This window comes from Eleutherodactylus coqui, chromosome 11 (genome assembly GCF_035609145.1).
Source record: "Eleutherodactylus coqui strain aEleCoq1 chromosome 11, aEleCoq1.hap1, whole genome shotgun sequence".
NCBI lineage: Eukaryota > Metazoa > Chordata > Amphibia > Anura > Eleutherodactylidae > Eleutherodactylus > Eleutherodactylus coqui.
In genome coordinates this window covers 4,407,599-4,421,764 of record NC_089847.1, presented here as the reverse complement: position 1 = coordinate 4,421,764, position 14,166 = coordinate 4,407,599, and the positions used below count along the sequence as shown (strand labels likewise).

Sequence of the window (14,166 nt, the reverse complement as noted above, 5' to 3'; positions counted from 1 at the left end):
CTGGAGTTTAGAGTTCTATTCATGATCCAGTAAGCTCCGGATGAACAGAGTTCTAAGTTCTTCCCTGCGGAGGATTAGAAGGGACTGAGGAACAAGCGATAACATTGCTGCATCTGTAAGGTGTCATTTGGGTCTCTTTAAGAAGGTGAAGCCCCCGGAACATTCAAACTGTTTGTTTTGTCTTCCAGCGTTAAGAATCGTAAAGAAGGTAAAGCGTTCCGTATATTTGCTGTGAAGCAATAGTAGGAAAGCGGAACCTGGTGGGACGTTCACGGACATTCAGAAGGCCAAACATCCCCCATCTTGGATGCTTTACGGACTCCCCACTATCTGACGTCACCGGACTCTGAGGGTCCACATGGCGAGCCCCCCGACTCCCCCGGACCTGGACTCATCTGTGTCTGTTGTCATTGTAGGATAATCCAAAGCAGCGAACATCCAGGGGAAACCCTCCCATAACCCGGCATCGCCGCTCCTCCAGCTCGTAGGGTCCGCAAACATTCCGAGGGCGAATTTAAAACAAAACATTTTGGGCCGGTGGGTGCTGACAGATGTGGTGGGCCGGTGGGTGCTGATAGATGTGGTGGGCCGGTGGGTGCTGACAGATGTGGTGGGCCGGTGGGTGCTGACAGATGTGGTGGGCCGGTGGTTCCCCCTCAGTATTGTATATATTTATCTTTTGTATCGTGTTGTTATTATTCGGATGTTTTGTATGCAGCAGTGCTGGCGCCGTCTTATTTTATATGTGGGGAGTATTCACCCTCTGTATATATTCTCTTCTATGTATGTGCTGTGGATAATGGCAGGACCCCCTCACCCACATCTAGAAGCCTCTCGGAAGGGGCTGCGGGAGGGTATGTTGCACTTACTGCTCCCGGTACTTAGTGGGGAGCAGTGCCGGACACATAGATAGTTTGCACATAGGAATTGCCCCCCGCCCCCCCCCCCCCTTCCCCCATTACTACAGAAAGACCCTCAGCCCCCAGCAGCCAGTCTGCATTATGCGCACATTGGGCCCCGGGTCTTACATGGCAGATCAGTCACAGATCATAATCCCCGTATAATGCAGCTTTCTAATAGACTTTTCTATTTACAAGGCGGTACACTTCACTGGCAGCAAGCAGGGATCCTGAAACTAATGAGTTACTGAAAGTCTGTTAATAAGTTGTAGAACTTTACATAATGATTAAATATTGCTTCCAGAAAACTGGACACTGGCCCTTTAAATTAAATATCCTGCATCTGCATACGCACGAGGATTGTAGGATTTGTCCCTGAGCTAAAAGCTCCCTCCGAAGCCGGCTGTAAATTCACCGGCAGAACTTAAGTCTTCCTTCTTGTCTTTCCTGCTTGCATCCTCCATTAGAACTGCTTCTTACATACGAAGAGCCTGAAACAAGTATGTGAAGTGCAGAGAGGAAAGTTTACTATATAGCAGATAAAGGGACTCAAATAGAAGGGCAAGTGGGAACCAAAGACTCAGCCTGCAGGAGACACACAGCAACACCTCACTATGGAGCCCTGCGATATATGTATATACTCTCCATAGCTATAGCAGTCACTCCAATAGCAGAATAGTGAGTGCAGCGCTGGAGGACAGGATAAGTAATGTATGTACACAGTGACCCCACCAGCAGAATGGTGAGTGCAGCTCTGGAGTATAATACAGGATGTAACTCAGGATCAGTGCAGGATAAGTAATGTATGTACACAGTGACTCCACCAGCAGAATAGTGAGTGCAGCTCTGGAGTATAATACAGGATGTAACTCAGGATCAGTGCAGGATAAGTAATGTATGTACACAGTGACTCCACCAGCAGAATAGTGAGTGCAGCTCTGGAGTATAATGCAAGATGTAACTCAGGATCAGTACAGGGTAAGTAATGTATGTATACAGTGACTCCACCAGCAGAATAGTGAGCGCAGCTCTGGAGTATAATACAGGATGTAACTCAGGATCAGTACAGGATAAGTAATGTATGTACACAGTGACTCCACCAGCAGAATAGGGAGTGCAGCTCTGGGGTATAATACATGATGTAACGCAGGGGCAGTACAGGATAAGTAATGTATGTGACTGTTATTTATGGAGATGGAAGTCTGGAAATCACAAATAAGACAGACCCTTAATTATTATTTCCCAGTATGGATCATTGTGACCAAAGTATTAATGTTGTAGATCCCTGGGGTCGCTCTTCTGATGAATCTTCTACCTGGTGCTACATTTATACCATACATGAGAGTGCAGAAAATTTTGTAACCTTTGTAATAAATGTGGTGCTGAAAACGTATTCTGGTGGATTCATAGGGTGTGTATATCAATGTGTAGTTTATTAGTATGCAATCACATCCATTCTAATAATATACTTCATGTAAGGCTGTTATAGGTATCCTTGCATTAGATGGAGCACTTCATGCCTACATAAAACATCATACCGACTATAATACTGCTCCTATGTACAAGAATATAACTACTATAATACTGCTCTTATGTACAAGAATATAACTACTATAATACTGCCCCCTATTGATCTAATCATCATGTCTATCACACTATGTACAAGAATATAACTACTATAATACTGCTCTCCTATGTACAAGAATATAACTACTATAATACTGCCCCCTATGTACAAGAATATAACTACTATAATACTGCTCCCTATATACAAGAATATAACTACTATAATACTGCCCCTATGTACAAGAATATAACTACTATAATACTGACCCCTATGTACAAGAATATAACTACTATAATACTGCCCCCTATGTACAAGAATATAACTACTATAATACTGCCCCCTATGTACAAGAATATAACTACTATAATACTGCTCCTATGTACAAGAATATAACTACTATAATACTGCCCCTATGTACAAGAATATAACTACTATAATACTGCCTCTATGTACAAGAACATAACTACTATAATACTGCTCCTATGTACAAGAATATAACTACTATAATACTGCTCCTATGTACAAGAATATAACTACTATAATACTGCCCCATATGTATAAGAATATAACTACTATAATACTGCCCCCTATGTACAAGAATATAACTACTATAATACTGCCCCCTATGTACAAGAATATAACTACTATAATACTGCCCCCTATGTACAAGAGTATAACTACTATAATACTGCCCCCTATGTACAAGAATATAACTACTATAATACTGCTCTTATGTACAAGAATATAACTACTATAATACTGCTCTTATGTACAAGAATATAACTACTATAATACTGCTCTTATGTACAAGAATATACCTACTATAATACTGCTCCTATGTACAAGAATATAACTACTATAATACTGCTCTTATGTACAAGAATATACCTACTATAATACTGCCCCCTATGTACAAGAATATAACTACTATAATACTGCTCTTATGTACAAGAATATACCTACTATAATACTGCTCCTATGTACAAGAATATAACTACTATAATACTGCCCCCTATGTACAAGGATATAACTACTATAATACTGCTCACTATGTACAAGGATATAACTACTATAATACTGCTCACTATGTACAAGGATATAACTACTATAATACTGCCCCCTATGTACAAGAATATAACTACTATAATACTGCCTCCTATATACAAGAATATAACTACTATAATACTGCCTCTATGTACAAGAATATAACTACTATAATACTGCCTCCTATATACAAGAATATAACTACTATAATACTGCCTCCTATGTACAAGAATATAACTACTATAATACTGCTCCTATGTACAAGAATATAACTACTATAATACTGCTCTTATGTACAAGAATATAACTACTATAATACTGCTCCTATGTACAAGAATATATCTACTATAATGCTGCCCCCTATGTACAAGAATATAACTGCTATAATACTGCCCCCTATGTACAAGAATATAACTACTATAATACTACCCCCTATGTACAAGAATACAACTACTATAATACTGCTCCTATGTACAAGAATATAACTACTATAATACTGCCCCCTATGTACAAGAATATAACTACTATAATACTGCCCCCTATGTACAAGAATACAACTACTATAATACTGCCCCCTATGTACAAGAATAGAACTACTATAATACTGCCCCCTATGCACAAGAATATTGCCCCCTATGTACAAGAATATAACTACTATAATACTGCCCCCTATATACAAGAATATAACTACTATAATACTGCCCCCTATGTACAAGAATATAACTACTATAATACTGCCCCCTTTGTACAAGAATATAACTACAATAATACTGCCCCCTATGTACAAGAATATAACTACTATAATACTGACCCCTATGTACAAGAACATAACGACTATAATACTGCCCCCTATGTACACAAGAACATAACTACTATAATACTGCCCCCTATGTACAAGAATATAACTACTATAATACTGCCTCCTATGTACAAGTATATAACTACTATAATACTGCCCCCTATGTACAAGAATATAACTACTATAATACTGCCCCCTATGTACAAGAACATAACTACTATAATACTGCCCCCTATGTACAAGAACATAACGACTATAATAATGCCCCCTATGTACAAGAATATAACTACTATAATACTGCCCCCTATGTACAAGAATATAACTACTATAATACTGCCCCCTATGTACAAGAATATAACTACTATAATACTGCCCCCTATGTACAAGAACATAACTACTATAATACTGCCCCCTATGTACAAGAACATAACGACTATAATACTGCCCCCTATGTACAAGAACATAACGACTATAATACTGCCCCCTATGTACAAGAATATAACTACTATAATACTGCCCCTATGTACAAGAATATAACTACTATAATACTGCCTCCTATGTACAAGTATATAACTACTATAATACTGCCTCCTATGTACAAGTATATAACTACTATAATACTGCCCCCTATGTACAAGAATATAACTACTATAATACTGCCCCCTATGTACAAGAATATAACTACTATAATACTGCCCCTATGTATAAGAATATAACTACTATAATACAGCCTCCTATGTACAAGAATATAACTACTATAATACTGCCTCCTATGTACAAGAATATAACTACTATAATACTGCCTCCTATGTACAAGAATATAACTACTATAATACTGCCCCCTATGTACAAGAATATAACTCGTATAATACTGCCCCCCAATGTACAAGACTATAGCTTCTATAATACTGTCCCCATGTACAACAATTTAACTACTATAATACTGCCCCCTATGTACCAGAATATAACTACTATAATACTGCCCCCTATGTACAAGAATATAACTACTATAATACTGCCCCCTATGTACAAGAATATTGCCCCCTATGTACAAAACTATAACTACTATAATACTGCATCCTATATACAAGAATATAACTACTATAATACTGCTCCTATGTACAAGAATATAACTACTATAATACTGCCCCCTATGTACAAGAATATAACTACTATAATACTGCCCCCTATGTACAAGAATACAACTACTATAATACTGCCCCCTATGTACAAGAATAGAACTACTATAATACTGCCCCCTATGCACAAGAATATTGCCCCCTATGTACAAGAATATAACTACTATAATACTGCCCCCTATATACAAGAATATAACTACTATAATACTGCCCCCTATGTACAAGAATATAACTACTATAATACTGCCCCCTTTGTACGAGAATATAACTACAATAATACTGCCCCCTATGTACAAGAATATAACTACTATAATACTGACCCCTATGTACAAGAACATAACGACTATAATACTGCCCCCTATGTACACAAGAACATAACTACTATAATACTGCCCCCTATGTACAAGAATATAACTACTATAATACTGCCTCCTATGTACAAGTATATAACTACTATAATACTGCCCCCTATGTACAAGAATATAACTACTATAATACTGCCCCCTATGTACAAGAACATAACGACTATAATACTGCCCCCTATGTACAAGAATATAACTACTATAATACTGCCCCCTATGTACAAGAATATAACTACTATAATACTGCCCCCTATGTACAAGAATATAACTACTATAATACTGCCCCCTATGTACAAGAACATAACTACTATAATACTGCCCCCTATGTACAAGAACATAACGACTATAATACTGCCCCCTATGTACAAGAACATAACGACTATAATACTGCCCCCTATGTACAAGAATATAACTACTATAATACTGCCCCCTATGTACAAGAATATAACTACTATAATACTGCCTCCTATGTACAAGTATATAACTACTATAATACTGCCCCCTATGTACAAGAATATAACTACTATAATACTGCCCCCTATGTACAAGAATATAACTACTATAATACTGCCCCTATGTATAAGAATATAACTACTATAATACAGCCTCCTATGTACAAGAATATAACTACTATAATAGTGCCCCCTATGTACAAGAATATAACTACTATAATACTGCCCTCTATGTACAAGAATATGACTACTATAATACTGCCTCCTATGTACAAGAATATAACTACTATAATACTGCCTCCTATGTACAAGAATATAACTACTATAATACTGCCTCCTATGTACAAGAATATAACTACTATAATACTGCCCCCTATGTACAAGAATATAACTCTTATAATACTGCCCCCCAATGTACAAGACTATAGCTTCTATAATACTGTCCCCATGTACAACAATTTAACTACTATAATACTGCCCCCTATGTACCAGAATATAACTACTATAATACTGCCCCCTATGTACAAGAATATAACTACTATAATACTGCCCCCTATGTACAAGAATATTGCCCCCTATGTACAAAACTATAACTACTATAATACTGCATCCTATATACAAGAATATAACTACTATAATACTGCTCCTATATACAAGAATATAACTACTATAATACTGCTCCCTATATACAAGAATATAACTACTATAATACTGCCTCCTATGTACAAGAATATAACTACTATAATACTGCCCCCTATGTACAAGAATATAACTACTATAATACTGCTTCCTATGTACAAGAATATAACTACTATAATACTGCTTCCTATTTACAAGAATATAACTACTATAATGCCGCCCCCTATGTACAAGAATATAACTACTATAATACTGCTCCCTATGTACAAGAATATAACTACTATAATACTGCCCCTATGTACAAGAATATAAGTACTATAATACTGCCCCCTATGTACAAAACTATAACTACAATAATACTGCATCCTATGTACAAGAATATAACTACTATAATACTGCCCCCTATGTACAAGAATATAACTACTATAATACTGCTTCCTATGTAGAATATAACTACTATAATACTGCTCCCTATATACATGAATAGAACTACTATAATACTGCTCCCTATGTACAAGAATATTACTACTATAATACTGCCCCCTATGTACAAGAATATAACTACTATAATACTGCTCCCTATGTACAAGAATATAACTACTATAATAGTGCCTCCTATGTACAAGTATATAACTACTATAATACTGCTTCTATGTACGAGAATATAACTACTATAATACTGCCCCCTATGTACAAGAATATAAATACTATAATACTGCCCCCTATGTACAAGAATATAACTACTATAATACTGCCCCCTATGTACAAGATGATAACTACTATAATACTGTCTCCTGTGTACAAGACTATAACTACTATAATACTGCTCCCTATGTACAAGAATATTACTACTATAATACTGCCCCCTATGTACAAGAATATAACTACTATAATACTGCTCCCTATGTACAAGAATATAACTACTATAATATTGTCTCCTATGTACAAGTATATAACTACTATAATACTGCTTCTATGTACGAGAATATAACTACTATAATACTGCCCCCTATGTACAAGAATATAAATACTATAATACTGCCCCCTATGTACAAGAATATAACTACTATAATACTGCCCTCTATGTACAAGAATATAAATACCATAATAGTGCCCCTACGTACTAGAATATAAATAATATAATACTGCCCCCTATGTACAAGAATATAACTACTATAATATTGCCCCCTATGTACAGGAATATACTAACTATAAAAATTCCCCTGATATACAAGGATATAACTGCTAATATACTGTTCCCTATGTACAAAAATATAACTACTATAATATTGCCCCCTATGTACAAGAATATAACTACTATAATACTGCATCCCATGTACAAGAATATAACTACAATAATACTGCCCCCGATATACAAGAACATAAGTACTATAATACTACTCCCTATGTACAAGAATATACCTACTATAATACTGCCTCCTATGTACAAGAATATAACTACTGTAATAATGCCCCCTATGTACAAGAATATAACTACTATAGTACTGCCCCCAGTGTACAAGAGTATAACTACTATAATACTGCTCTTATGTACAAGAATATAACTACTATAATACTGTCCTTATGTACAATAATATAACTGCTATAATACTGCCCCCCTATGTACAAGAATATAACTACTATAATACTGTCCTTATGTACAAGAATATAACTACTATAATACTGCCCCCTATGTACAAGAATATAACTACTATAATACTGCCTCCTATGTACAAGAATATAACTACTATAATACTGCCCCCTATATACAAGAACATAACTACTATAATACTGCCCCCTATGTACAAGAATATAACTACTATAATACTGCTCTTATGTACAAGAATATAACTACTATAAGACCGCTCCCTATGTACAAGAATATAACTACTATAATACTGCCCTCCTATGTACAGGAATATAACTACTATAATACTGCCCCCTATGTACAAGAATATAACTACTATAATACTGCCCCCTGTGTACAAGAATATAACTACTATAATACTACCCCCTATGTACAAGAATATAACTACTATAGTACTGCCTCCTATGTACAGGAATATAACTACTATAATACGGCCCCCTATGTACAAGAATACAACTACTATAATACTGCTTCCTATGTACAGGAATATAACTACTATAATACTGCCCCCTATGTACAAGAATATAACTACTATAATACTGTCCTTATGTACAAGAATATAACTACTATAATACTGCCCCCTGTGTACAAGAATATAACTACTATAATACTACCCCCTATGTACAAGAATATAAATACTATAATACTGCCCCCTATGTACAAGAATATAACTACTATAATACTGTCCTTATGTACAAGAATATAACTACTATAGTATTGCCCCCTATGTACAAGAATATAACTACTATAATACTGCCCTCTATGTACAAGAATATAACTACTATAATACTGTCCTTATGTACAAGAATATAACTACTATAATATTGCCCCCTGTGTACAAGAATATAACTACTATAATACTGCCCCCTATGTACAAGAATATAACTACTATAATACTGCCCCATAGCTACAAGAATATAACTACTATAATACTGCCTCCTATGTACAAGGATATAACTACTATAATACTGCCCCCTATGTACAAGAATATAACTACTGTAATACTGTCCTTATGTACAAGAATATAACTACTATAATACTGCCTCCTATGTACAAGGATATAACTACTATAATACTGCCCCCTATGTACAAGAATATAACTACTATAATACTGTCCTTATGTACAAGAATATAACTACTATAATACTGCCTCCTATGTACAATAATATAACTACTATAATACTGTCCTTCTGTACAAGAATATAACTACTATAATACTGCCCCCTATGTACAAGAACATAACCACTATAATACTGCCCCCTATGTACAAGAATATAACTACTATAATAGTGCCCCCTATGTACAAGAATATAACTACTATAATACTGCCCCCTGTGTACAAGAATATAACTACTATAATATTGCCCCCTATGTACAAGAACATAACCACTATAATACTGCCCCCTATGTACAAGAATATAACTACTATAATAGTGCCCCCTATGTACAAGAATATAACTACTATAATACTGCCCCCTATGTACAAGAATATAACTACTATAATACTGCCTCCTATGTACAAGAATATAACTACTGTAATAGTGCCCCCTGTGTACAAGAATATAACTACTATAATACTACCCCCTATGTACAAGAATATAACTACTATAATACTGCCCTCCTATGTACAGGAATATAACTACTATAATACTGCCCCCTATGTACAAGAATATAACTACTATAATACTGTCCTTATGTACAAGAATATAACTACTATAATACTGCCCCCTGTGTACAAGAATATAACTACTATAATACTACCCCCTATGTACAAGAATATAACTACTATAATACTGCCTCCTGTGTACAAGAATATAAATACTATAATACTGCCCCCTATGTACAAGAATATAACTACTATAATACTGTCCTTATGTACAAGAATATAACTACTATAATACTGCCCCCTATGTACAAGAATATAACTACTATAATACTGCCCCCTATGTACAAGGATATAACTACTATAATACTGCCCCTATGTACAAGAATATAACTACTATAATACTGCTCCCTATGTACAAGAATATAACTACTATAATGCTGCCCCCTATGTACAAGAATATAACTACTATAATACTGCTCTCTATGTACAAGAATGTAACTACTATAATACTGCTCTCTATGTACAAGAATATAACTACTATAATACTGCCCCCTATGTACAAGAATATAACTACAATAATATTGCCCCTATGTCCAAGAATATAACTACTATAATATTGCCCACTATGTAGAAGAATATAACTATAATACTGCCCCCTATGTACCGGAATATACTAACTATAATACTGCCCCTATGTACAAGGATATAACTACTATAATACGGCCACTATGTACAACAATATAACTACTCTATTACTGCTCCAATGTACGAGAATATAAGTACTATAATACTGCCCCTATGTACAAGTATATATCTACTATAATACTCCCCCTATGTACAAGAATATAACTACTATATTACTGCCCCCTATGTACAATAATATAACTACTATAATACTGCTCCTATGTACAAGAATATAACTACTATAATAGTGCTCCCTATGTACAAGAATATAACTACTATAATACTGCCTCCTATGTATAAGAATATAACTACTATAATACTGCTACTATGTATAAGAATATAACTACTATAATACTGCCCCCTACGTACAAGAATATAACTACTGTAATACTGCCCCCTATGTACAAGAATATAACTACTATAATACTGCCCCTCTATGTACAAGAATATAACTACTATAATACTGCCCCCTATGTACAAGAATATAACTACTATAATACTGCCCCCTATGTACAAGAATATAACTACTATAATACTGCCCCCTATGTACAAGAATATAACTACTATAATACTGCCTCCTATGTACAAGACTATAACTACTATAATACTGCCCCCTATGTACAAGAATATAACTACTATAATACTGCCCCTATGTACAGGAATATAACTACTATAATACTGCCCCCTATGTACAGGAATATAACTACTATAATACTGCCCCTATGTACAAGAATATAACTACTATAATACTGCCCCCTATGTACAGGAATATAACTACTATAATACTGCCCCCTATGTACAGGAATATAACTACTATAATACTGCCCCCTATGTACCAGAATATAACTACTATAATACTGCCCCTATGTACAAGAATATAACTACTATAATACTGCCCCCTATGTACAAGAATATAACTACTATAATACTGCCCCCTATGTACAAGAATATAACTACTATAATACTGCCCCCTATGTACAAGAATATAACTACTATAATACTGCCCCCTATGTACAAGAATATAACTACTATAATACTGCCTCCTATGTACAAGAATATAACTACTATAATACTGCCTCCTATGTACAAGAATATAACTACTATAATACTGCCTCCTATGTACAAGAATATAACTACTATAATACTGCCCCTATGTACAAGAATATAACTACTATAATACTGCCCCCTATGTACAAGAATATAACTACTATAATACTGCCTCCTATGTACAGGAATATAACTACTATAATACTGCCCCTATGTACAAGAATATAACTACTATAATACTGCCCCCTATGTACAAGAATATAACTACTATAATACTGCCCCTATGTACAAGAATATAACTACTATAATACTGCCCCCTATGTACAAGAATATAACTACTATAATACTGCCTCCTATGTACAGGAATATAACTACTATAATACTGCCCCTATGTACAAGAATATAACTACTATAATACTGCCCCTATGTACAAGAATATAACTACTATAATACTGCCTCCTATGTACAAGAATATAACTACTATAATACTGCCCCTATGTACAAGAATATAACTACTATAATACTGCCCCCTGTGTACAAGAATATAACTACTATAATACTGCCTCCTATGTACAGGAATATAACTACTATAATACTGCCTCCTATGTACAAGAATATAACTACTATAATACTGCCCCCTATGTACAAGAATATAACTACTATAATACTGCCCCCTATGTACAAGAATATAACTACTATAATACTGCCCCTATGTACAAGAATATAACTACTATAATACTGCCCCCTATGTACAAGAATATAACTACTATAATACTGCCTCCTATGTACAAGAATATAACTACTATAATACTGCCCCCTATGTACAAGAATATAACTACTATAATACCACCTGCTATATCTAGTTTTGACTTTTCATGTTGTAACACCGTGTGCGGACCTGTGACCCCTCGGGGGTTACTGACTCTTCTCCGGGTAGGTACTCGTGCATCCTCATCTTGCACACTCACCAGTGACTTGAACGATTATTCCTGCTCATTTGCTGGAGTCGGCTCATCACTTTTTCCAAGCCGCGTCATAAGTTGAGGCAGCCGATGGCGTTCATGTAGGTTTCAGGCCCCTGGTGGCTTGAGGTAATGGGGTCAGAGGCTCCTATATGCGGGGCTCTGTGCACAGTGACCTCCCCATGTTCTGCGGCAGCAGTGCCGTTGGGGGAATCTTGTTTTTGCAGTAATGGACACTGCGTCTCTTCTGCTTCTTGGAAGGTGTCCAGTCTTAAACAGAAGCCATGTGTGGAGGTGAAGGCTGACGATGCTTCTCGGAAGGAGGCCTCCACCTGCCTGACTATAATGGACGGTCTCAGTGACTGTGGGGAGATGTACCTACACACCTCGTGTGGTGCACAAATGCAGTCCTAAGCTCTCGCACACGACCTTGAGTTCAATCCCCGCATGGTTCAGGTAGCCGGCTCAGGTTGACTCAGCCTTCCATCCCTCCAAGGTCGGTAAAATGAGCCCCCAGCTTGGTGGGGGGTAATAAATAAATGACCTGAAAGCTGCGGAATAAGTACAAGATTGTTTTTTTTTACATACTGTTACACTTCAGCACTGAGCTGCTTCTGTTGTAGTCAGAAGCAATCGGCCAGGAACGATCAGAAGAAATGTCTTTATTCACTGACAACAAGCAAAGATTATGAGAAAATAAAGCACAAATCCCATTAGAAAGTTCCAGTTTCACCAAAAAACTAACAGAGATTAATTCAAATTAAACTGGATGCCGGTTAGAGATGAGCGAACGTACTCAGTGAGGCCGATTCCGCAATCGAGCACCGCGATTTTTGAGTACTTCACTACTCGGGTGAAAAGATTCGGTGGTCGCCGGGGGGCTGGGGGAGGCGGAGCCGGTGGTAGCAGCGTGGAACAGGGGGGAGCTCTCTCTCTCCCTCTCCCCCCACTCCCCTCTGCAATCCCCCCCACTCACCCACGGCGCCCCCAAGTACTTTTCACCCGAGTAGTGAAGTACTCGAAAATCGCGGTGCTCAATTGCGGAATCGGCCTTACCGAGTACGTTCGCTCATCTCTAATGCCGCTCCTTTAATGTGAACTCTGGAGGCGGTATAGTCAGGAGCTGCTGGGAGTTGTAGTGTCTCTCTAGCTGTTGTGCTGCTGGCTACTGACCCCATAAGCATCAGCTGGTAGTACTGAGCACATAATAACGCGGCGTGCGGAGAGGAGTTGTATTAACCCCCTGAGCGCCGGCAGCTCCAGGACACGGCCGGGACTGACTGTGGAAACAGGCTGTCCCCGCGCCACATGTCCAGGA

At 36.6% G+C, this 14,166-nt stretch overlaps 1 protein-coding gene across 2 annotated transcripts in view; it reads left to right on the top strand.

Moving 5' to 3' along the window:
* Positions 1–2,292, top strand: part of CRISPLD2 (cysteine rich secretory protein LCCL domain containing 2) — a 30,908-nt gene extending 28,616 nt beyond the window's left edge. For both annotated transcript variants that reach the window (XM_066582264.1, XM_066582265.1), the window contains exon 15: positions 189–2,292. In XM_066582264.1, coding sequence (XP_066438361.1) covers positions 189–243 — 55 coding nt within the window. In that variant the 3' untranslated portion in view covers positions 244–2,292. The remainder of the gene's footprint in view (positions 1–188) is intronic.
* Positions 2,293–14,166: the final 11,874 nt, after the last annotated feature.